Source organism: Hoplias malabaricus, chromosome 4, assembly GCF_029633855.1.
Source record: "Hoplias malabaricus isolate fHopMal1 chromosome 4, fHopMal1.hap1, whole genome shotgun sequence".
Taxonomy (NCBI): Eukaryota; Metazoa; Chordata; class Actinopteri; order Characiformes; family Erythrinidae; genus Hoplias; species Hoplias malabaricus.
In genome coordinates this window covers 13,506,083-13,532,957 of record NC_089803.1, presented here as the reverse complement: position 1 = coordinate 13,532,957, position 26,875 = coordinate 13,506,083, and the positions used below count along the sequence as shown (strand labels likewise).

At 40.9% G+C, this 26,875-nt stretch overlaps 1 protein-coding gene across 3 annotated transcripts in view; it reads left to right on the top strand.

The window, feature by feature from the left end:
- The window catches only part of LOC136695178 (calcium-activated chloride channel regulator 4A-like), a 37,813-nt gene extending 15,223 nt beyond the window's left edge, over nt 1-22,590 (top strand). For all 3 annotated transcript variants that reach the window (XM_066669071.1, XM_066669068.1, XM_066669070.1), the window contains 9 exons: nt 6,288-6,518; nt 14,480-14,707; nt 15,104-15,284; nt 15,723-15,829; nt 15,915-16,130; nt 17,606-17,876; nt 18,121-18,285; nt 20,805-21,032; nt 21,709-22,590. In XM_066669071.1, the coding sequence (XP_066525168.1) occupies nt 6,288-6,518; nt 14,480-14,707; nt 15,104-15,284; nt 15,723-15,829; nt 15,915-16,130; nt 17,606-17,876; nt 18,121-18,285; nt 20,805-21,032; nt 21,709-22,127 (2,046 nt within the window). In that variant the 3' untranslated portion in view covers nt 22,128-22,590. The remainder of the gene's footprint in view (nt 1-6,287; nt 6,519-14,479; nt 14,708-15,103; nt 15,285-15,722; nt 15,830-15,914; nt 16,131-17,605; nt 17,877-18,120; nt 18,286-20,804; nt 21,033-21,708) is intronic.
- The last annotated feature ends 4,285 nt before the right edge of the window (nt 22,591-26,875 follow it).

Genomic DNA, 26,875 nt, shown 5'->3' with positions numbered 1-26,875 from the left:
AATCGCTTAGACTATTCTATGCTCTGTGGTCTTACCCACTCTGGATCGGTACTCTGCTCTCATGCTTCTCCGCCCACTGCAACCGGCCTCCTGAGTGACCCCCCACATCTGCCTCAGATGCTGGTGCACCCTTACCTTCATCTCCAGGCTACACTGCTACGGGTCTGCCTTGTGTTTGGGGAACGCGAATCTACCTTCGGTATGGCTGCTGCTCCACAGCTATGAGCTCTACAGCGCCTTGAAACTCCCATTTCCTCCTCTCCAGCAGAACAGCCTCCGCATTCCAGTAACATGCTCTGAAACAATGGCGTTCCCTTTGCTCACTCAGCTAAAGAGAAAAACCCGTCTGCGGTGTATGGAGCCCCTGCGTAGCAATGCAATGACATCACAACCTCCTCTCTCTCCCCTGACTCAACGCCCCCTGCTGGAGCATTCTTCGTCTTCCTGTTACCCTTCCTTGTTGTGTCTAAGCTGAAGACATTAGCCTCAATGTCGGTTCCTTAGAGGGCTGTTTTGATAATAATATAATTACCTGAGCTGCATTGGATAATGGCTTGGAATCTGCAATATTCATGCACATCACCAGGGCACTAGTTTACCTACACTGTTTGCCAAGATGGTCCTATTTGAAATGTTAGAAAAGAAAGCAGGCAACATGTTTAAGCCTTTATTCCGAATTTGCTCCTCTTTCCCTCTGAATACTGCCTTGATTGACAGCATTGCACCCATTTAGACAGAGTCTCCTTGCTCATTTTGTTCTCTCTTATCCTCTCAACACATCATCCCAACTCCTCCCTTGCTCCTCCTCTCTACATCTGTCTCTACACATCATTCCACCCTTCCCTTTATCATCCCACCCCTCCCTTTCTCTTCCTCTACATCTGTCTCTACACATCATCCCACCCCTCCCTTTATCATCCCCACCTCTCCCTTTATCATCTCACCACTCCCTTCATCATCTCACCTCTTCCCCAATTGCAGCTGCAGCTGCATGCCTCAGACCTTCTAGCCTGCACCCCTCTATAGGTGCTGCGGCGGGCCTGTCTCCTGTCCAGCGCTTTGGGCACTTGATGCAGTCTACTCTACGTAGGTCTACTCTATGCATCATCCCAACTCTCCCTTTATCATCCCACCTCTTCCCCCGTTACAGCCGGAGTTGCATGCCTCAGACCTTCTAGCCTGCACCCCTCTATATGTGCTGTGGTGGGCCTGTCTCCTGTCCAGCACTCTGGGCACTCGACGTGGTCTACTCTTCATAGGTCTATTCTACGCATCATCCCACCCCTCCCTTCATCATCCCACCCCTCCCTTTATCATCCCAACACCTCCCTTTCTCTTCCTCTACATCTGTCTCTACGCATCATCCCACCCTTTCCCATCATCATCCCACCCCTCCCTTTCTCTTCCTCTACATCTGCCTCTACGCATCATCCCACCCCTCCCTTTATCATCCCCACCCCTCCCTTTATCATCCCACCTCTTCCCCCTTTGCAGCCGCAGCTGCATGCCTCAGACCTTCCAGCCCGCACTCCTCTATAGATGCTGCGGCGGGCCTGTCTCCTGTCCAGCGCTCTGAGCACTCGACGCGGTCTACTCTACGTAGGTCTACTCTATGCATCATCCCAACCCTCCCTTGGGGCCTGTCTCCTGTCCAGTGCTCTTGGTACTTGACGCAGTCTACATTATGGTCTACCCTACGCATCATCCCAAACCCTCCCTTTATCATCCCACCCATCCCTCCATCATCCCACCTCTTCCCCCATTGAAGCTGCAGCTCCATGCCCCAGAATTTCTAGCCCGCACCCCTCTATAGGTGCTGTGGTGGGCATGTCTCCTGTCCAGCGCTCTGGGCACTTGACCCGGTATACTCTACGGTCTACTTTACACATCATCCCACCCCTCCCTTTATCATCCCATCCCTCCCTTTATCATCCCACCCCTTTCCCCGTCGCAGCCGCAGCTGCATGCCTCAGACCTTCTAGCCCGCACCCCTCTATAGGTGCTGCGGCATGCCTTTCTCCTGTCCAGCGCTCTGGGCACTCAATGTGGTCTCTTCATTGCATGGCTTCCTCATTGCTGATTCATTTTCATTTCACCCACCCACCACCCATTTCTTCATCCCACCCTCTACCCCACGGCAGCTGCTGCTCTATGCATCATACTTTCCAGCTCGCACCCCCTCTACAGGTTGCTGTTGCGGGCCTGCCTCCTGCCTGGCCCTCTGGCCATTCTATGCAGTCTCCTTGGAAGCTGTGCATCCTCATCGTATATTTGCTCTCATCCTATCGTCTCATTCTCCCAGCCTCTACATCAGCAGCTTGTGTACTCCGTGGATGCTCATCCCAACCCATTCAATTTGTGGCCATGCCATACTTTACCTCTAACTTTACAATTCTCACTTTTCTATTCAGGTGTTGCTGCGGACCCTCATTCTGACTCCTCTGCTGTTGTGCTCCTCCCACCCTCTGGCTTCCTGTTTGTACTCTTTTCAGATGCTGCTGTGGACTATCGTACCGGACCCTTCTCTGTGCTGCCTTGCTGCTCACAGTCTACAGCTTCTAGCTTCTGCTCTGTTCATGTGCTTCAGTGGACATTCCCCCCCAATTATTGCTGCTGCACTACTCCCGGTCTCTGACTTTCCAGCTCATTGTCTTCTCGGGTGCTGTTACAGACCATGTCCTAATCCTCTCTATTTTTCAGCTGTCCCACACTCAGCCTCTTCCTTTACAGTGCACCCTCTATCCTAATGTGGACCTTCATCCTAATCCCCTTCCCCTTGCTGTTTCGCTGCATCCTGCCTCTTCCTTTACAGCCCTCCTCTCTCATGCCACGGACCTTCATGCCAACCCCATAGCTTTGTGGCCGCACCGCCCGCCTCCAACTTCACAGCTTGCACTATCTCCTCAAAAACTGCTGTGGACACTCATCCCTATGCCTTCCCCTCACAAACAAACAGCGCCCTGTGTCCACTGTACAGCTTGCACTCTCTCCTGCTGGATCTTGCTTTCTGTCTCTCTGCTTGCAGCTAAGCTTTTCCTAGTGACTGCACCTCACCCTGTCTCTTATGGTACTGTTCGCACTGATTTCTCCAGCAGCTGTGGGCTTTCAACCTGACCTCTCCGCTTCGCAATCATGCTGCTCAGAGCCCCTAAGTTCCAGCTTATGCTCTCTCCTCAGGTGTTACCATGGAAAAGCACTCAGGCACTTGATGCCACCTCAAATTCAATTCACCTTCTTACATGCTGCCTTTTCTCTGGCACCTGTTTTTCATCACCACTAGGCATTTTTGCTATCTTTGAGTCAACTTTCTACCTTGTCCACTTGCTTGAGCACCTTTGGATTTTGTCTCTTTAAGAGTTTTCATCTGTCATCCCTCTAGATCACCCTTCTGTTCTCAATTCCACTTCCAATGCCATTGGAAAGGCACCACCAGGGCACACCTGCCAACTAAGGACATCTCACTTTATTAATGCTGCCCCTCTAGTATTTGACTTCAAGGCTGCTAGTAATCCACTTTCCACCTATTGTTGCCAGCCTTCGACCCCTCACCATTACCCAGCCACCATCAATTACAGTGGACTTAGCAACACACTGTCCAATGTATCCAGTCTGATGCACTATCATGCTGGCCCCAGATTAATGTCACTATTATTGTTACACTGTAGCTTAATGACATTCAGCTGGTAATACTTTAAAATTCTATTAGTAGTTGATCAATTTGATTTCTGCCGATGCAATGATCTTGTCCATCTTAAGACCAACTCGGACTCTATCGCATTTCGCAATCATTTCCCCTTTACCGCTGCATTTGAATACTCAAATTACCAATCATGCTAGAATTTCTGTCATCATAATCAATAAAGGACATTCAACTTACTCAAACTAATGCTATTTCTCACATGACACTCATGTGTCATGCACCAGTTTAGTAAAAGTAGTTCATTCATAGACTCACTAACCCCTTTCATTTACCTACACACAATCCAGGACACCAATAAAACCCTTAACCAGAGTACCTGAACCTGTTCATTATGTATCACCTAATGACCAGCATTCCTGTAAATTTTTGGGGGTCGAGCTTCACACGCATTCATAAGCCACCCTGAACTCCTCCCCAAAGACTTTTGAGTTCATCTCCCCATTTCAGCCTCTACGGGCATGGTCCGTACTAGCAAATTGAAGTTATGTAATAACAATTTTGGAAGTAGGACCACGCTCAAACTCCTCCTCTCAGCCCTATATATACACTCTGCAAATTCATGTCATTTCCATGTTGGACAAACTCGCTTCATTTAGTTCAGGAGACAGATCTCGACATGACTGCTTCACTATGTCAGCTTGCTCCTCCGCACTGGGTCATTCCTGCTGATCCACCTATTCAGAGCCGTGTTCAGCCATTATCAAATCCACAGAGCCTACTGTTTTAAAAAACCTGTTCCCACCTCCACCCCGTCTCCACCGTTTTCTCATGTTCATTTATCCAACGGGGGGGGGGCTCCTCCCCAAAGACTTCTGAGTTCACCTCCCCATTTCAGCCTCTGCGGGCGTGGTCCATACTAGCAAATGGAAGGTTAAGTGGAAAGAAAAAGTGTGGTAGAAAAAGGTGCACAAGCAACAAGTATAATCACAGCCTTGAAAGCATTGTCAAGAAAAGGCCATTCAGAAATTTGGGGGAGATTCACACGGAGTGGACTGCTTCTGGAGTCGGTGCTTCAAGAGCCACCACACACAGACGTACCCAGGACATGGGCCACAACTGTCGCATTCCTTGTGTCAAGCCACTCATGACAATGCCAGAAGCATCTTACCAGGGCCAAGGAGAAAAAGGTGTTCAGTTGCTCAGTGGTCCAAAGTCTTGTTTCCAGATGAAGGTAAATTTTGCACTTCATTTGGAATCCAAAGTCCCAGAGACTAGAGGAAGAGTGGAGAGGGGCACAGTCCAAGCTGCTTGAGTCTCGTGGGAAGTTTCCACAATCAGTGATGATTTGTGGAGCCGTGTCATCTGCTGGTGTTGGTCCACTGTGTTATATCAAGTCCAAAGTGTGCACAGACGTCGACCAGGAAATTTTAGAGCACTTCATGCTTCCCTCTGCTGACAATGCAGCTTTCCAGCAGGACTTGGCAACTGTCGACACTGCCAAAAGTACCTATACCTGTTTAATAACCACAGTATCATTGTGCTTGATTGGACAGCTATCTCACCTGACCCGAACCCCATAGTGAATCTGAGGGCTATTGTCAAGAGGAAGATGAGATACACCAGACCCAATAATGCAGACAAACTTAAGGCCACTCTCAAAGCAACCTGGGCTTCCATAACACCTCAGCAGTGCCACAGGCTGATCACCTTCATGCTAAGCTGCACTGATGCAGTAATTCATGCCCTGACCAAGTACTGAGGGCATGTACTGTACATACTTTTCACTAGGCCAACATTTCTATATTTTTTTTTAATTAGTCTTATATAATATTCTAATTTTCTGATATAATGACTGTTGGGTTTTCACTGGCTGTAAGCCATAAATATCAACATTAAAAGAAATAAACGCTTGAAATAGATCACTCCGATTGTTTTGAATTACTGAAATAAAGAACAATTTTGATGCTATTCTAATTTGAGATGCACCTGTGTGTGTGTATATGTGTGTGTGGTGGAGTGATGGAGTGACACTGATGTAGTGGTGGTGTGTGTTGTGCTGGTGCGAGTGGATCAGACACAGCAGCGCTGCTGGAGTTTTTAAACCCTGGGTTCACTCACTGTCCACTTTGTGAGACACTCCTCCCTCGATGGTCCACCTTGTAGATGTAAAGTCAGAGACAGTAGCTCATCTGTCACTGCACATTGTGTGTCGGTCGTCCTCTAGTCCTTCATCAGTAGACACAGGAAAACTTTAGCAGCACTGCTGTGTCTGATGCACTTGCACCAGCCCGCCACACGCTATCACACATCATCATCATCATGCCAGTACCACTGCAGCACTGAGAATGATCACCATGAATATCATACCTGCTCTGCTGGTGGTCTTCTGGGAGTTTTGACCATTGAAGAGCAGGGTGAAAGGGTGCAAAAGATGGACAACAGTTTATAATTGTAGAACTACAAGGTTCTACTGTGTGGACAGTGGAGCTGAGAGAATGGGCAGTGAGTGTAGACACAAGGAGGTGGTCAAAATGTTATGGTTGATCAGTGTATTATACTATATGTATTTTATTTCCCATTGTGTGTGTGAATTTATTGATTGATTTATTTATTATTTTTACATTTACACCCTTTGTTTTTGCTGTAGGTAAAAGCGTTTTGTCATGAAAACGAGCACAATACTGAAGCTCCAAACATGCAGAACCAGAAATGTGATGGTAAAGCTACACGTACAGTGATATTTCAAGATTCCGTAGACAGGGATGCCCTTAAAACTTTAAGCCCTCTACAAACCCCACCACCACCCCCATTGTTCAAGATCATCCAGAGAAGTGGTCGAGTTGTCTGTCTCATCCTTGATGTCTCTGGAAGCATGCAGGTAGACAGCACTACATTAGACTTTAAAACCAAAAATCAGGAGTAAATTTAAAAAGATCTGTTTGAAGCATACTCAGAGATACTTTTGAATAATATGAACATTATTTCTATTTTGTATTTTACACAGATGAATCTGCCCATGTCCCTTTTAAAAAGTGGTCTAGACTCAAACGTTTGCAATAAATCTGACACTATAGCTATTTTTTTCCAGTGACAGAATGACACTCTTTGGCCAAATAATGAATGTCCATGCTGTCTTACATGGGCCTATAATCACAGAATCATCAAACCTCACTTATAAACTTGTGGCTGATCACAATCAAATCCTCACAGCAAATGTTGCTACACCTAGGGTGAAGCCTTCCTGAAAAAGAAGATTCTTTTACTTAATGGAACACTATGTACAAACCAGATTCCAAAAAAGTTGGGACACTAAACAAATTGTGAATAAAAACTGAATGCAATGATGTGGAGATGGCAAATGTCAATATTTTATTCGTAATAGAACATAGATGACAGATCAAAAGTTTAATCTGAGTAAATGTAACATTTTAAAGGAAAAATATGTTGATTCAAAATTTCACAGTGTCAACAAATCCCAGAAAAGTTGGGACAAGTAGCAATAAGTGGCTGGAAAAAGGAAATTGAGCATATAACGAACAGCTGGAGACCAATTAACACTAATTAGTTCAATTGACAACATGACTGGGTATAAAAAGAGATTCTCAGAATGTCAGAGTCTCTCTGAAGCCAAGATGGTAAGAGGATCACCAATTCCACCATTGTTGCGCAGAAAGATAGTGCAGCAATACCAGAATGGTGTTACCCAGCGTAAAGTAGCAAAGACTTTTAAGTTATCATCATCAACCGTGCATAACATCATCAAAAGATTCAGAGAATCTGGAACAATTGCTGTGTGTAAGGGTCAAGGCCATAAAACTCTACTGGATGCTCGTGATCTCAGGGCCCTTAAACATCACTGCACCTCAAACAGGAATGCCACTGTCAAGGAAATAACAGAATGGGCTCAGGAATACTTCCAGAAAGCATTGTCAGTGAACGCAATCCACTGTGCCATCCGCCGTTGCCAGCTGAAACTCTACAGTGCAAAGAGGAAGCCATTTCTAAGCAAGCTCCACAAGCTCAGACATTTGCACTGGGCCAGGGGTCTTTAAAAATGGAGTGTGGAAAAATGGAAGACTGTTCTGTGGTCAGATGAGTCACGATTTGAAGTTCTTTATGGAACACTGGGACGCCATGTCATCCGGACCAGAGAGGATAAGGATAACCCAAGTTGTTATCAACAGTCCGTTCAGAAGCCTGCATCACTGATGGTATGGGGTTGCATGAGTGCTTGTGGCATGGGCAGCTTGCATGTCTGGAAAGGCACCATTAATGCAGAGAACTATGTTCAGGTTCTAGAACAACATATGCTCCCATCTAGACGTCATCTCTTTCAGGGAAGACCCTGCATTTTTCAACAAGATAATGCCAGACCACATTCTGCAGCAATCACAACATCATGGCTACGTAGGAGAAGGATCCGGGTACTGAAATGGCAGCCTGCAGTCCAGATTTTTCACCTATAGAGAACATTTGGCGCATCATAAAGAGGAAGGTGCGACAAAGAAGGCCCAAGACGATTGAACAGTTAGAGGCCTGTATTAGACATGAATGGGAGAGCATTTCTAAACTTGAGAAACTGGTCTCCTCTGTCCCCAGACGTCTTTGAGTGTTGTAAGAAGAAGGGGGGATGCCACACAGTGGTAAAAAATGGCCTTTTTTTGATACTGTGAAATTTTGAAACAACATATTTTTCCCTTAAAATGATACATTCTCTCAGTTTAAACTTTTGATCTGTGATTTGTGTTCTATTCTGAATAAAATATTAGATGTTGGCACCTCCACATCATTGCATTCAGTTTTTATTCACAATTTGTTTAGTGTCCCAACTTTTTTGGAATCCGGTTTGTAATATTTGTACAGTAAAATAACTGCTTCAAAATATTTGTGATGGTTCACTGACCCGTAAAGGGGGAAAACAGAGCCTCTGCCTCTGCTACTCTGGGCTGAGCACTGCAGAAACATTTGGAGGAGGGAAATGCATAATATGGCTTAAATAATCTTATAAACAATAACAAGACCTATAAGTCTGTCTAATTAATTATAAAGAGATTATAGCTACATTTGTCATTGTAAAACTATATATAGATATAGTTGCTATCAGTGTGTGAAGAGTGGGAGAAGAGGGTTGCATTGACAATCCAACACAATGGGCAGCACTTTGAACACATTTTATAAGTGCTCAAACCTGTAAATAACTCATGAAAGAATAAAGTTACATATAATAATAAAGTTTTCCCCCTCCCATATACTAATGTGCCACAAACAGGAAGTTAATATCACCAACCATTCCCATTATATATATATATACGTGTGTGTATCATGCGCCTTGCACCACGAAATAATTAAATCTGTCGACATCATCCGTCAGTGGGCGGGCCTAACTCTGATCCAGTCCGATTGATTGGCTAAATTGTAAGGCAAAACAGATTGATCACGTATGTTAGATTCACATTTCCTTCTACTAAGAGTTTTAATAGGGCAAAATCTCCAAAACGTCCAGGGCGAAAAGCAGCTCTGATCTCTTAAGGGCAATTTAACTGAAAAATTATTAAGAAACACCCCAGCTGCTTCCACTCCATCAGCTTCCATATGAAGCGAGTGTGAGAGAGTGGAGTCCTCGCGAGGCCATGTGGAATGCGCGTGAAAGCGAGTGAACCAAAGTGTGAGACCAAGTAGAATGCACGAGAGAGAGCGAGACAAAGTGGAGATATCATGATGTGTGTGAATAAATAATCCTGTTTCCGATATAATTCATGAGGAAGCCACAGGGCGGTACTGTTGAATAAAGATAATAGATGATGGCTGAACCTAAAGTGGTGTAGTGAGATCTGCTATGGCAAGCCATTTTAACATTAAATCGTGCGACTGGATTTACATTACAAATATCTGCCATATGACTAGACAATTCTAAATTAAGATATCTCTGATTATATTTTGCCGAAATAACAACATGTTGAATAAAAGTAATGACTAGTCAAAACTAAGTTAACTGTATTTTCCAAAACTGTACAAAACTGTATTTTCGACTAGTCAGAATTCCTTCTAAGATATCTTCAGATAAATTAGATATTCATTCATTATCTGTTAGCGCTCATCCAGTTCAGGGTTGTGGTGGGTCCAGAGCCTACCTGGAATCATTGGGCACAAGGCAGGGATACACCCTGGAGGGGGCGCCAGTCCTTCACAGGGATAACACACCACACTCCTCATAGACAGTCACCCAGAGGAAACCCACGCAGACACAGGGAGAACACACCACACTCCTCATAGACAGTCACCCAGAGGAAACCCACGCAGACACAGGGAGAACACACAGTCCTCACAGACAGTCACCGGGAGGAAACCCACGCAGACACATCACACTCCTTACAGACAGTCACCCGGAACGGGAATCAGACCCACAACCTCCAGGTCCCTGGAGCTGTGTAACTGTGACACTACCTGCTGCACCACCGTGCCTCATAAATTAGATATCTTGAACTTAATTACCTTTATGGCAAGCCGTTTTAACATTAAATAGCTTTCATCTGACGATCATTAATTAAATACTTGCGATCTACAACAGAGTTTTGACTAGTGACCGTTATATTTTGACTAGTCAGAATCACAATTTAAGATCTGTATTTACAGTCTGACAGAGAACAGTAATTTAAGATATCTACAGTTATATTTTGACTAGTCAATGTCTTTAAAGATATCTCTAATGACGTCAGCGAATTCGTCATCTGAAGAGTCATAAATCTATGGCAAGCCATTTTAGCTTTACATTGTTTTTTTTTCCTGATAACAAGAATTCAATTTAAACATGTGAAAATTCAATTGTTACTAGTAAAAAAAGCTATTTTTAATAGAATTTAAATCTTACTATAAGATTTCAGTTGTCTTTAGTAAAAATTGAATTTCTGATATCAGGAATTTAATATTTACTAGTAAATATTCAATTGTTGATATCAGAAATAATTTTTTCACTAGTAGAAATTAAATTCTTGATATCAAAAATAATATTTTTACTAGTCAAAATTTATTTTCTGATATCAAGAACTTAATTTTGACTAGTAAAAAATCTTATTTTTACATGTAATAATTCAATGACATCTAGTAATACATTTCACATGTAATAATAAAGATTTTACCTGTGGGATTTAAATTCTTACTAGTAAAAATAGCTTCTTTTTTTTTTACTAGTAACAATTGAATTTTCACATGTGCAAGTTGAATTCTTGATATCAAGAACAAATTATTAAAAGCTAAAACGGCTTGCCATATAAAGCCTGAATTAGTATTAAAGATATCTCAAATTAGATTTGACCTGTCAAAAATACATTTTCAGATATCTGAATTGTAGTCATTGCGTGTAGTAGCCTCCCCATGTGTCGCCACGGTTGCCAGGTGTGTTCATTTGAACCGATTTTGGGCTTATTTCTCTGTAAAGTTGCATACACTGTAGTAACATCAGCCGATGCTCCATCAATGAGAAATGTTCATAAGTATATTTACATGTCAGGGGGGAATACAGAAAAAATCTACAACGCTGAAGTTGGCTTCTCATTCAGATTTTCTGTTCCACCTTAAATGATGCAGTAATAGCATTCTGTTACCAATAGATGTCAACATATGAACATGATTTTCATACCGTGGAAATATTACGTTTGGCTTATTTTCGTGGACATTATCTGTATGAAGCAACCCCAAAAGGCAGCTACACTTTAGACACAAACTCAAAAAACAACTCATGACTACAGATATTTGTAACTGACTTTACTGAAAAGGTAAAATCAAAATCCCCTATAATATGCAGATCTGGCAACTTTTACATGGTGCAAAAATGGGCTATGTAAGTCAGCTACATTATGACTAGTCAGAATAATAATTTAAGTTCTCTACAATCACATTCTGACTAGTCAAAATGATCCTTTAAGATATCAGAAGTACAAAAAATGAATTATTTCAAGAGTTCTGTAATTTATTTGAAGGATTAAAAGACATTCTAACTAGTCAAAAATACAATTTTGGAAATCTCTAACTTAGTTTTGACTAGACATTACTTTATCTCAAGATATCTATCTAGAATTTAATTTCATATATCTACAATTTAGTTTCAGATATCATAAAATATATTTAACATATCCTTAATATAGAGGGAATTTAAGATATATTTTATAGGAATTATGACTAGTCAAAACAAAAGATATCTCTAATTTACTTTTTGACTAGTCATAATTTAATTGTAGATATCTGAAATGTAAATTTAAGATAGCCAAAACTCCTTTCAGATATCTTGAATTGGAGCTTCCGTTGAACTAAATCTGAAATTATTTACACTAGTGAAAATATAATTAGAAATATATTTTAGAATTTAGAATTATGTCTATTCGTAAATGAATTGCATTTATCTGTAATGTAAATCCACACAATTTAGTGTTATCACGGCTTGTCATATCATCTTCTGTATTTCTGATACCTTAAATGATATATCTGACTCAGAACGTGATTGTAAATATCTTAATTGTTTCTTCTGACTAGTCAAAACATAGTTGATTTGCATAGCACATTTTCTCGCCATGTAAAAGTTGCCAGGTCTGCGTATTATAGGTGACTTAAGAAAATTTTGGTAGTTGTGGGTTGCTTTTTTGACCTTGTTTCTAAAGTGTAGTTGCCTATTTTTTGGGCTTGCCCCAAAACAACCACTTTTGGGTTGTTGCTTATTTTTTTTGTTGTTGTTTTTTTCTTGTTAGGGTTAAATCTTCCAGTCTCTTTCCCTACGTTGTATTTTTTCTGTATTTCCCCCAGTAAATGAATAAGACATATGAACATTTCTCGTTGATGGAGAATCAGCTGGTGTAATTACGATTAGTTTAGATGTATGTGGGGAAGTGTAGGAGGAAAATGCAACCTGCAACTAATATTTGTAAGTGACTTTTCAGAAAAATTAGCCCTAAATCTGTTAAAATAAACACAACTTGGCAACAGTAGCAACACACGGGGGACTAATGCACTATAATTCAGATACCTGAAAAAAATGTCCTTTTGACTAGTCGAATTAGAATTTGATATATCTTTAATATTAATTCAGGCCTTTATTACTCCTCACTGAGACATCTTAAATCTGAATGTGCCAAAAAATAACTTCAAATGTTTCCAGATTCCTTTTATTTTAAATACTTGCTCTATTTTTTTTATTTGCCTTACATTGCTGTTTGTGTATGATTTAAAGACCCATGATCTTTTGTGTTTTTATTTTCCTTCATTGCACTGTTCCTCTATGAGGTTTTGTACTATGAGGTTTTTTTTTGTAAAAAAAAAAATATATATATATATATATATATATATATATATAGGTGTCCGACCTGTGCTCCCATGGATCTTTACACCAGAGGATCGCTGATTCGCTCATTTCGCTGTCAATCAAAAAGAGATTCAGCCTCAGACAGATCATCCAATCATCATGCAGAAGCTGAGCGTCCGGGCCAGCCGAGGCCAGCCCACTGCCCCATAGACCCCCAGAGACGCTGAGCGTCCGATGGGTGGGACAAAGCCCAGCATTTATCCAATGACTCGTCTCGTTTCGCTGCATTTCGCTGCTTCGCTATTGAACTCTGTGGATGCTCAGCGTCCTCACTGTTTAAAGCACTGTGAAGCTGCGGGAATGATTGAGAGGAAAGCCGCATCTTTACCAGTGATAAGAAGCTGATTCTGAACAAAAGTTAATCGCGTTGTAGTCCATATTTATTCAGTGACATGTACACACAACAGTATATATTTGATCACTTATTTTTTTACATTTTAGGGGAAGCTGAGCTTCCCTTGCAGTCGTAGAGCAATCGCCACTGATATATACTCTCTCGCGCATTCCACTTGGTCTCACAAGCACTTTGGCACTTTTATTTAAATAATACAGTTTAAAAATATTTAAAATGCACATTTAAATAATGATTAAATAAATCACAAAATGATTTAGGGTTTTATTTAAAATTTTAATTATTTAATAAATCATTTAATTATATAATATTGTCACAAAAAAAATTCATAGGACAGGGACATTTGATTTGGCTGGGAATCATGATATTACTCAGGCCATACACATTTTTTATTGTGTATATTAAAGTAAACATTATACGCTTTATAATTACCATGTTCATCTGACTACTGACCAATCACAGTCGTGGTTGGGGTAAAAACAACAAGTTACATTTCTAGGCCATGGTGCCAACAGCATAGGTTCAACACAGAAGCATACATTGGGCTTAATACTCAGGGTAATTTATGATCAAATAAAAAAAAGCTTTTTTTTTTTTCAAGTTTACTTTTTATGACATTATGGATAAATAAATAACTAAAAAAATGAAAACCTTTATTAATAATGAAATTATTGATGAAATAATTAATGATGAATCTGTTATAATTTCAAAGTAATGGAATACACAAGTGCATCAACTGAAAACTACAGCTCACCTCACTTTGACTGGACTTGTGATGTTCGCTGTCATATTTACTTGTGTTCTACACATTAGCGTAGTTCTGAGTCTGATTAGCTGTAGTATTCATGTAACTGGAAGTTTTGTCAGATTGCTCAACAGTGTCCACATATAACTGCTTTATCTCAGTCTTTATATTCAGAAATATAAAAAGAATTAATTAATTTGGACTGGTTTAGATCTTTGCATGCAAACACAGGCACATACAGACCTTGACCTTGAAAATAGGTCCTATAATTTTACGACTTTCTGTAACAACTGTATAAAATGTGCTAATGAAAAGAAAATACAATTACATATATTTTATATTGTTAATTAGCGAACAATTTGTCAAACAAATAATCATTATAATTTTGTTTAGGGAAAGGAGAGAATACTTCGCCTACAGCAAGCTGCTACACTTTTCCTGAGTGACATTGTGGAGGAGGGAGCGTATGTGGGCATGGTCAAGTTCAGTACTCATGCAAGCATTATAAGCCCATTAACCAAAATACAGGGTAAAGCCTCAAGAGACAGTTTAATTAGGAACCTTCCAACAACAGCAGCTGGAAAAACAAATATGTGTAATGGACTAAGACTTGGTTTTGAGGCAAGACTTGATTTATTGCTCTTTTACTTTTTTACAGTAATTCTTACTTTTGTATTGCACTCTTAGTAATTAATGTGATACAAAATGTTCTTTGGGTGATGCCATAGAAGAGCCACTTTTGGTTCCATAAAGATCCATTTTGCCAATAGGTTTAAACGGTTAAAGGTCCTTAAGACCATTTATAAACCATTTTAAAGTTTCTTCACACTCACACATCTCAAACAACAGGGTTCTTTATGGAACCAAATGTGGTTCTTTTATGGCATCACTCATTGGTAGCACATTTATTTTTAAACATTGCTCTGTAATTTGGGGTCTTCCATTAGAATTAGAATAAATGTTAACATTTATAATAGACATAATTCTCCCATAAATTCTGCTTACTGTCTATTTCAGGTACTTCAGCAAGACGATAAAAGTGCAGTAGGAGATTATGTGATTTTTCTCACAGATGGGGAAGCCACAGATAACATTCAGGATTGTTTACAGTTAGCTGTGGACAGTGGTGCTATTATTAACACTATAGCCTTGGGTCAGAACGCCTCTAATGTGCTCATCACCATGGCGAATCTAACAGGTAAGATGTCAGTGACATGATGTACAATCACTGGATTAATAACACCTACCTTGTATCTACACTCATTGTCCATTTCATCAGCTCAACTGACCATGAAGGAGGACTTTGTAGTTCTATAATTATAGACTGTAGTCCATCTGTTTCTCTGCATACTGTATGCCCATTTCACCCTGTTCTTGAATGATCATTCAGGGTTGGTCCTGACCACTGAAGAGCAGGGTGAAATGGTGATAAAGTATGCAGAAAGGCAGGTAGACTACAGTAATTGTAAAACTACAAAGTACTCCTGTGTGATCAGTGGAGCTGATAAAATGGACAATGTGTTTAGATACAAGGTAGGTGTTCCTAATCCTGGGATCATTCGGTGTATTGCACAGGTTAAAAATGTGCCTCTAGAACTGCAAGTAAACTACTTCAAATTTTAAATCCTATCGTTAGGTGGGACGTTCCAAACTGCTGATGAGAATTTGCTGTTCAACCAACTTGTGGATGTCTTTTCTTCATTTACAACGTCAGATGGGGATCTCACCAAACAGACATTCCAGGTGAGCAATTCATACAGTATACGAACTGAGAGTATATATTTATTGTGAGCCAACACATACTTCACAGATACTTTTCTCTAAACAGCTCGTCAGCACTGGAATGATCACAGCTGATTGGTTCAATGGAACAGTGCCAGTTGACCGGACTGTGGGAAACAGTACCACCTTTACAATAATCTATGAAAAAAGTCCCCCCACTGTGTACATCCAGACACCAAGTGGTTCAGTTTATAGTCAGATCCATGTCACAAATAATGCAGCTACTAAGACAGTCACTTTAAATATTCCTGGAACCGCAGAGGTAAGACAACATTTATTTTACAGTTTTACAGCCCAGCCATGGCCATTATTTTTAAACCATTTATCTTCAGAAAGACTGTTGTTTGTTTGTTGCATTGTATTTACCCTTTTTTCCCCTGCAATTTATTCACTGACAGTTCTACCTGTTAAAATGTGGAGGCAGCCATCTCCCCTTTTGCTAAGATGACAGCTCAACATTCTTAAACAGAGAATCCTAACTGCCCAGTTCTATTAACTATAAATAGAAAAAGCTGAAAATATAATATTTAGAGACTTCAATTTAACAATTCCCACAATTTAATAATTAACTTTACAATCCATTCCCTTAATTTAAATTAACAATTCGTTCGTTATTATAAATTAGTTCATATGAATAATTTAAAATCTCCTCAGTTTAAAAACAGAGTTTACATTCACAGAGACTTTTATTCTGGAAAACAAACTAATACAATTATTACAGACAACTATGAGAGATATAATAATGAGTATAAGCCTGATATATTGTAACATCCTGTCTGTTTTCCTCACCATGTGCTCGTGTATCACATGGCTCTGGTTGTTGTTCTTGTCTCTGCCCAAGTCCCACCTTAGCTCCGCCCTCTCTTCAGTGTCTCCGTTGTAGTCCTGCCCTCTCGTTACAAAGATTCCTTGTCTGTCCTTCCCAACCGTGACAGGTATAAAATGATTATGATAAAAATGTTGACACTATGCTGGATTAAAATTATGTACTAATCTTGTTTATAAAGAATAACAAAACAAACCTAATGAAGGAAAAAAATGTAAATTGGACAGTGAATGGAAAAGTGCTAAAATGTGGCATTTTGTCTAAAATTCTGTTTAATCACCAGTGGTCCTTGCTATAAAAGAATGATATATGCCCAGTGTCACAGTCTTAAGAACCTGTTTTAATAAAATGTTGAAGTGATCCCAGAGATAAAACAATGTAATATTTAGTGACTAAACCTAATGTACAGTTCAAAATAACACTGATTAAAATCTAAGTGGCCTAAGTACTGCTGTGTACTACGTATTATGTCCCGAAAAAGAATTGGTTGGCAGCACAATATAATATTTTTGAATATTTCAGTGTATTTAGACATTGAGTGTAAATATTTTTAAATTGATGTCAATTTATTAAACTGAGAGATCAGATTGTTAAATTGTAGTAACTAATTTTTAAATTGAGGGAATGATTTATAAAACTGAGGAAATGGACTGTGGACTGAAATAGAGGGAATACACTGAGGACTGTTAAATAGAGGGAATGGATTACTAAACTAACGAAATGATTTAAGTCTCTAAGGATTATTTTTCAACTTTATAGTTTAGAGTTTCATCCCCAGAAGGCAAGGTCTAGTCAATTTTCTTTCAGATGAAAAATTGCAAAGAATATTTAGTTAGGACTTTTACAGGATGTAAACAATAGCTTCTAGGACACAATGAGAAAAATCTTTCTCCTGATTTTGTGCTTGACAGACTGGTGACTGGGAATACAGCTTCCTCAGCAAGGAACCTTCTACTCAAGCAATGACTTTAACAGTAACCAGCCAGGCAGCAAATAATGATGTCCGTCCAGTTGTAGTTAAGGCCCAAATGAACCAGTTAAGCAGTGATGGTAGCAAACCCATGGTAGTGTATGCTGACGTCAGTCAGAATTACCTTCCTGTGCTGGAAGCTAAGGTCATAGCCACTCTGCAGTCAGATACTGGACATCCAGTAGACTTATACCTCCTGGATAACGGAGCAGGTACAGATCTTTGGGTCTCAATACATCCATAAATTACCTAAAACGGTGTTTCTCAAACCTGGTCCTGGAGGCAACCTTTCTCCCAACACACCTAATTCAACTCATCAGTTAATATAGAAGTTAATAAGCGTGGAAACCACTACAATGGTCCCTCCAGGACCAGGGCTGAGAATTACTGACCTAAACATATCTAAACATTACATAAATTTGGACTGCACACTACTCATTGATTATTTTTTTACAGGAGCTGATCATTTGAAAGATGATGGCATCTATTCTAGATATTTCACAAACCTAACGACAGGAAGGTACAGCCTGAAAGTTCAGGTCATAAGCCAAGATAGAGCCCCCAAGCATTCACCCAAAAAACACAGTTGTGCTGTGTATGTTCCTGGGTATATTGAAGATGGCAAGTTTTCCACTTCTTTTGTTGTTCATTTGTTTATGGTGAAGATGGTAAATGAAAATGGAGAGTTTCACCAAGGCCTAGATCTAATCATTTTAATTTTCAGGAGTTTTTTTTCTTTATGTAGGTATTTGGTTTTGTTATTGTGTAGTCAGAAGACTTTAAAGAACTTAAAAAAAAGTGTCAGATTTAATATAGCACTGATTTAAATATAACTAATATAAATGTGATATAACCAGAGGAAAAATAGCTAACTCGTTGTTATGGCAATAGTGCCACCAGGTGTACCCACACAGACACAGGGAGAACACACCACACTCCTGACAGACTGTCACACAGAGGAAACCCACGCAGACACAGGGAGAACACACCACACTCTTCACAGACAGTCACCCGGAGCAAACCCACACAGACACAGGGAGAACACACCAACTCCTTACAGACAGTCACCCGGAGGAAATCCACGCAGACACAGGGAGAACACACCACACTCCTCACAGACAGTCACCCGGAGGAAACACACGCAGATACAGGGAGAACACACCACACTCCTCACAGACAGTCACCCAGAGGAAACCCACGCAGATACAGGGAGAACACACCACACTCCTCACAGACAGTCACCCGGAGGAAACACACGCAGATACAGGGAGAACACACCACACTCCTCACAGACAGTCACCCAGAGGAAACCCACGCAGATACAGGGAGAACACACCACACTCCTCACAGACAGTCACCCGGAGGAAACCCACACAGACACAGGGAGAACACACCACACTCCTCACAAACAGTCACCCGGAGGAAACCCACGCTGACACAGAGAGAACACACCACACTCCTCACAAACAGTCACCCGGAGGAAACCCACGCTGACACAGAGAGAACACACCACACTCCTCACAGACAGTCACCCGGAGGAAACCCACGCTGACACAGGGAGAACACACCACACTCCTCACAGACAGTCACCCGAAGGAAACCCATGCTGACACAGAGAGAACACACCACACTCCTCACAGACAGCCACCCGGAGGAAACCCACGTAGACAAAGGGAGAACACACCACACTCCTCACAGACAGTCACCCGGAGGAAACCCACACAGACACAGGGAGAACACACCACACTCCTCACAAACAGTCACCCGGAGGAAACCCACACAGACACAGGGAGAACACACCACACTCCTCACAAACAGCCACCCGGAGGAAACCCACGTAGACAAAGGGAGAACACACCACACTCCTCACAGAAAGTCACCCGGAGGAAACCCACACAGACACAGGGAGAACACACCACACTCCTCACAAACAGTCACCCGGAGGAAACCCACGCTGACACAGAGAGAACACACCACACTCCTCACAGACAGTCACCCGGAGGAAACCCACGCTGACACAGAGAGAACACACCACACTCCTCACAGACAGTCACCCGAAGGAAACCCACGCTGACACAGAGAGAACACACCACACTCCTCACAGACAGCCACCCGGAGGAAACCCACGTAGACAAAGAGAGAACACACCACACTCCTCACAGAAAGTCACCCGGAGGAAACCCACGCAGACACAGGGAGAACACACCACACTCCTCACAGACAGTCACCCGGAGGAAACCCACGCTGACACAGAGAGAACACACCACACTCCTCACAGACAGTCACCCGGAGGAAACCCATGCAGACACAGAGAGAACACACAACACTCCTCACAGACAGTCACCCACAGGAAACCCACGCAGACACAGAGAGAACACACAACACTCCTCACAGACAGTCACCCGTAGCGGGACTTGAACCCACAACCTCCAGGTCCCTGGAGCTGTGTGACTGAGACAGTACCTGCTGCACCAGCGTGCCGCCCTGTACACAATGAAATTCATTCATTCATTCATTCATTATCTGTAACCGCTTATCCAAGTCAGGTTCGCGGTGGGTCCAGAGCCTACCTGGAATCATTGGGCGCAAGGCAGGAATACACCCTGGAGGGGGCACCAGTCCTTCACAGGGCAACACAGACACACACACACATTCACTCACACACTCACACCTACGGACACTTTGGAGTCACCAATCCACCTACCAACGTGTGTTTTTGGACTGTGGGAGGAAACCGGAGCACCCGGAGGAAACCCACGCAGACACAGGGAGAACACACCACACTCCTCACAGACAGTCACCCGGAGCGGGAATCGAACCCACAACCTCCAGGCCCCTGGAGCTGTGTGACTGAGACACTACCTGCTGCACCAGCATGCCGCCCTGTACACAATGAAATGCAATATTTATATCTAAAATGACCAACATGCAGTTAATTATATTTAGTAATATAAATAATGTAACTAATATTGTTTAGGGCGGAAGTATTTGTATTCATTCAATTCTGAGTCTTCATCCTGCATTTATTACTTCCAAAATGTGTGTGGTTTGTTACATTCTTTTGGCATCAATGGTCAGTCTGTATGTGCCCAATCTCTTAAAAGGCAACAGTAAAACTCCCATTCCACACTTGTTTTCAGGTAAGGTACAGCTGAACCCTCAGAAGCCCTCAGTCAGTGTGCAGTCAGCAGATGTGGGCAACTTCAGTAGAACAGCCACTGGAGAAAGCTTTGTGGTGAGTGTGCCCCCAGGTGTACCCTCACCTAACTTCCCTCCCAACAAAATCACAGATCTGAGCGCTGAAATCCAGGGGGACAGTGTGCTTCTCAACTGGACGGCTCCAGGCGAGGACTATGATCAAGGAACAGGTAAATATTGAATATTTTTTGTCTTTTGCACATAGAAAAATGTTTTTAAAATGTATACATTTACAACACTGAGTAGCATGTTTTATAACAGGAGCTTTGGACCTATGTTAATGAGATTTGTAGCATTCAGCATGTCCCAAAATTATGGATACAGAAACACCAGGATGGTGATCCAATTAATGAAAAATTAATTTTACCGAAGGCATCTTTTTGAATGTGAATCTTTCTTGAACTTAAATGCTGTATAGTTAGTATCAATGCACCAAACACAAAGCAAAAGAGCACTGTGCCTACATTTCTGAAGTGATTTTGGAGGGAAAGGTGACAGAGGTTAACACACTCTTTGACTCACCATCAAACCACTGTATTCTTATAATACTCTTCTATCAATTCAGATGAGTCAATAATCAGACATGTCATAATTCATGAGGTTTACCCTGAAATGAGTGGCTAATCTGTGAATAAAGGGCAGTATCTCGAAGGCATACAGAAGATTACAGAAGACTATATTTCAGTTCTTCAAGCTAAAGCAAAGTTTTTGTTTTATTAAATGGAATATATTTTATTAGCATCATGAAAGTAAATACTGTGTGTATATATTTACTTTATATATTTATATATTTTGTGTATATAGTTAGTAGCATGTTCTTAATAAGTTTATTTCTCACATTTTAAGCAAAATTCTACGAAATTAGATGGAGCTACCATTTGGAGATGCTTAAGAGGAATTTCAGCAATGCATATCCAGTAAACACCTCTACCCTCCAGCCACAAGAGGCTGGTTCGGCTGAACATTATTCCTTCTTGTTTGAGACCACAATCCCGAATGGCACCATACTGTTCTTTGCTGTTCGGTCCGAGGATAAGGAAGCAATGAAGTCGGAGGTATCAAACATTGCTCAAGGGACAAAATTTGTTCCAAGCCCCAAACCACCAGAAATTTCAAAACCTGGCCTGAACCTGATTGCTATAGTATTCTTAGTACTCGGGGTAATTATATTGCCATGTATCATAGTGTGTATAGCCATATGTGTGTTGAGAAGAAAGAATAAAGTTAAAGAAGATACTGAGAATCTTGTAGATATGAATATGTAGGCCTCGTCTGTAATGGGTGCATTTAGACGTAGTGGATTTCAGTCTTCAATGTAATAGTGCTTTTCCACAGCATCTTTTGAACTAGACACATCTGGCCCCCTGTATGTGGAGTCAGTACTTTTTTAATCCCTGCTCACGTGCCTTTCCAAGTGAGCCAAGTAAGGACTCTAACTATGATGTGTAAACCTTGCAGTGTGCTGATTGGCGTCTGTAAATTTATACATTAATTTATTTTATCCAATTCACAATTGCAGCTCATAAATTTACACCTTTAAAAATATTTAAACAGCTTCTTGGCTACGTCACTATATTTTAAACAGTACACAAGCATGTAGTTAGCGTAATGTAATTGCAGAAGTAAATTCTATATTAGGGCAATTTCTTATGACAGCCTTGTTTGCTGTTGCCAAAAACTGATAATGCTTTGCATGCTAGATTTGGCAATTAGCTAGATTTAGCAACAGCACCACATCTGTGCAGAGGGCTGACTTTTTGTAATGTGATTTCTTTTTAATGCTGTTGGAAAGTGATTAATTCTATATTCATTTTATATTTAATTTTGATTGTTGCTTTGTTTTGGGTCGCTCTCAACTATTTCAGAGTTGTTTGTCTCTACTGTCTGTTTATCACTGGCCTTCAACCTCGACCCACTGACGGTGGGAGAGAGTGACCAAAAGGGCGAACTATTCACATCTCTGTAAGACATTTCCATAAGACTTTTCAAATAAAACTTTCTCTCCTGACATGTGCATGACTCTGTTTTCAACAACCTCCCAGATAACCTCAATCCAACAATGGGCTTATTTACATTTACATTTACATTTATGCATTTGGCAGACGCTTTTATCCAAAGCGACTTACAAAAGAGGATCTAACATTCAAACTAGCTGAAACAAGCTTATGTTTATTAATGTTGTTTTTTTTTCAATGTGCATATCGACACACTCTCATTTCTTGTTTTATATCATTTTACAACTTGGCAATAAACATCAGATTAAATGGCCTACTGTATAACTTTGAGCATTCATGTTATTGAAAGCCTCCTTTATTTATACATTTATTTATTTTTATAACTTTTTTTATAAACCTGTTTTTCTTTTGCCTTACAACTCATGCATGATACCCTCACAGGGGCAGCAAGCACAATTCATACGGTACTTTCAAGACAACACTTTTGGCTGATGGCTCCCTACTTTCTTTGCAGTGCTTCCTGTGCTTTGATCTTTAAAGTTATGGCTTCAATAAAATTTTGGTTTCAGGTGTTTGACTGGCAGTAGCATGTTATGGTTAAATAAAATGGACTTTCCCTTCACGTCACAATGCACTCTCTTAATTGTAAAAGCTAATAACTTAAAAAAGTTCTATCTCTCTATCTATTGTTACACTTATATAGCGCCTTTCTAGACACCCAGGGATGCTTTACAATCCATATATATATATAACCTTAATTATACATGTACATTACAGTGACAGTAAGCTTTTTCATTCCATACCAATTCCATAATTCATTCCATGTTAAATATTTAGAAATTAGTCTTAAATCACTTAAGAGTTACTTATCAAATGAGGTACATTTTTAAAGAAATGTTCTTTATGAATATAGCATTTGTCAAAGACAAAACATTTACAGCAATTTCAACAGGTTTGCCCTTGTTTTTATAATTTCGTAACAAAAACGCTCTATATCTCATTTAAGAGAAAAGTAATGTGTAATTTTGTCAGATTATTTGCACAGTAGATGTGTTAACACATTATAGTGTAGGAAAATGAAAAAGATATACATGACCAGGTTGCAGAAAAACCTGATGTATGCTGAAACCAATTTGTCATTCATATTGGTTCTTACCCTGTTCATTTAATGGTTAGTCAATTAAAGTTATTAGCTGTTTTCATGATAACTCTGGGCAACAAGAAAGAAATCTATGACATTTGCATATTACAGCAAACATTACAGGTTTATTATGCCTTGAGTAACATGTTTTTTTAAGGATTACTGTTTAACAGTATTTATTTTTTAATAAAAGTAAATACAAAACTGAACAAACGTCAAATTCAGCTCTTTTTCAGGCCATGCATTATATAAGAATGGAATTTAGTGACAGCCAAGGGGCAGCAGAGAGTTGAGTGGCTTTGTTAAAAACCTGTAGATCCACAATTTTGGTCCCAGAACAAATGCAGGTGTGGCACCCTGCAGGTTTTATTACGGGCTGCAGCTGTTCTATCAGAATGCATCACAGATATCCCTTTGTCGCCAGAAGGTGGCAGCAGTCCCATAGGGTTGCAGTGTTAAAGATGCAGGCAGCAGATCCTCCAGAGCACTGGCTCTTCTCAGATCAGACCTGTGCTTACGCCTGGAGCACTGGCCAGAACAAGGACCCTATGTTTAGATGGTGATCATCACATCCTCACAGCTTTTATTCATTAATGAAAGGCCAGGGACAGAATGGACTGTGTCCCCTGGGTCAGGGTCTCGGTGACCAACACTGACCCCTAGCCCCTGCATTCCTGGACAGAGAGAGTGAGTCTAAACACTGGAGGTTATTTATAGTCCTGTTGGTAGGAGCTTTCCTCAAAAGTATTCTGTCACAACATTACAACCACTTCCTTGTTTCTCCACTCACTGTCCATCTGTTGCTCTGCATACTTTCTTATCCCCATTTCCCCCTGTTCTTCAGCGCTCAGGACCCCCACAGAGCAGGTGTGATGTGGTGGTGGATCATTCTCAGCGCTGCAGTGACACTGACGTGGTGGTGGTGTGTTAGTGTGTGTTGTGCTGGTGTAGAGTGGATCAGACAAAGCAGTGCTGCTGGAGTTTTTAAACCCCTCAGAGTCTGGACTGAGAACAGTCCACCGACCAAAAACACCCAGCCGACAGCGTCCTGTGTCACCGATGAAGGACTAGAGGACGAGCGACACACACTGTGCAGCGACAGATGAGCTACTGACTTTACATCTACAAGGTGGACCAACGAGGGAGGAGTGTCTCACAGAGTGGACACAGGGTTTAAACTCCAGTAGCACTGCTGTGTCTGATCCACTCGCACCAGTGCAACATATATCAGCGCTGACAATGACCCACCACTCAAATCATACCTGTGGGTGTCCCACAACATCAGAACTACAAACTACAGTGTTGACTGCGCAGTGAAGCAGACGACTGCGTGAGTTCACACACTGACCACTGACTTTAACGAGGGCTGTTTACCGGTGATCACTGAAGGCCACTCTTACACTCCTTTATTTGTTGTGATATCACCATGGTTGCGGTTATTAACAGAATAGCCCTCCCTCTCCCTCAGACTGTGTGTGTGTGTGTGTGTGTGTGTGTGTGTGTCCGAGTACTTGTTTTTATACTTTTTCTAAACAAATTTGCAGTAAAAGAAGAAGAACATGACATGATAATGTTAAATCTACACATACGACATATACACAGGGCATAGATTTATAACACCACATACGTTTCCAATTTAATTACTGACTGACTGATTGATTGATTGATTTATTGATTGATTCAGTAGTTTCTCCTAACCTCTTCATCCTGTTCAGGGCTGCTGTCGACCCCGATTCAGCATCAGTAGCGGTTGGTATGATATCGAATTATGAAATCTAACTTTATACTGGATTACCGTATCGTTTATTACATCAGATTATGATATTAGATATTGAGCCCTGTGTGTTCTGTCAGTTAGATTCTCTTTTTCCATTTACAATTAAAACACAGGAGGCAATTATATCTTTTTCTGTAACTGAAGTAAAATAAACCCCTAAAACACCTGGATCTACCGTTCACAACGTTAAATAGCGTTAAGTAAATGCCTTTTATGATTCTAATTGTTTTATTGGACTTTTATGATTTTTATTCTGGCTTTTTATTTAACAGTGTTTTTCTGTAAAGCACTTTGAATTGCTTTTGTATGAAAGGTGCTCTATAAATAAACTTGCCTTGCCTCCTTTCCTGACGTTACGACTGTGTATTTGACAGATACCTGGATATAATCAGTTAATAGCTGTTCACAATTCAGCTTTGAACAGGTGCCGTCAGGTGAAAATATTCACATTAGATTGAACTTGCTTTTAATTAAATAATAACAATAATAATAATAATAAATACTTTTTTAATGATTTGTAATATGATTTCAGACATCCAGGTTATAAAACACAACTGTCAAAATATATCCATCAAATTTTATTTATATACCGCTTTTCACAATAGAAAGTCGTACCAAAGCTGCTTTACAGTGATCCGAGTCCAAGCCTCCTCTGAGCGAACCAAGGGCAGCAGTGGCAAATAAAAAACTCCCTCAGCAACATGAGGAAGAACCCTGGGAAGGAACCAAGACTCAAAGGGGGAACCCATCTTCCTCAGGTCGACACCGGAGACACAAGAGAGAACTACAACTGTAGAACAAATGCACCTTGATTTTACCTGTCTATATTCACAGTATTTGAGTGTAAGTTATTTCTATAGCGCTTTTTACCACTGATGTTGTCACAAAGCAGCTTCACAGAATTCCAGTAAGACAAAGATTTGACATGAAATGTAAAAATCCCCAAGTGAGCGAGACCAGGAGCGACAGTGGCAAGGAAAAACTCCCCCAGCTGAGGAAGAAACCTTGGGAGGAACCAAGGCTCACAAGGGGTGACCTATCCTCCTCTGGTCAATCTACTGGTGATGATAGTTAGTAGTCCATGAGAACTGTGTAGTGTAGGGACAGCTTCAAGTCACCTGGTGGTGGCTGGAGCGTGGG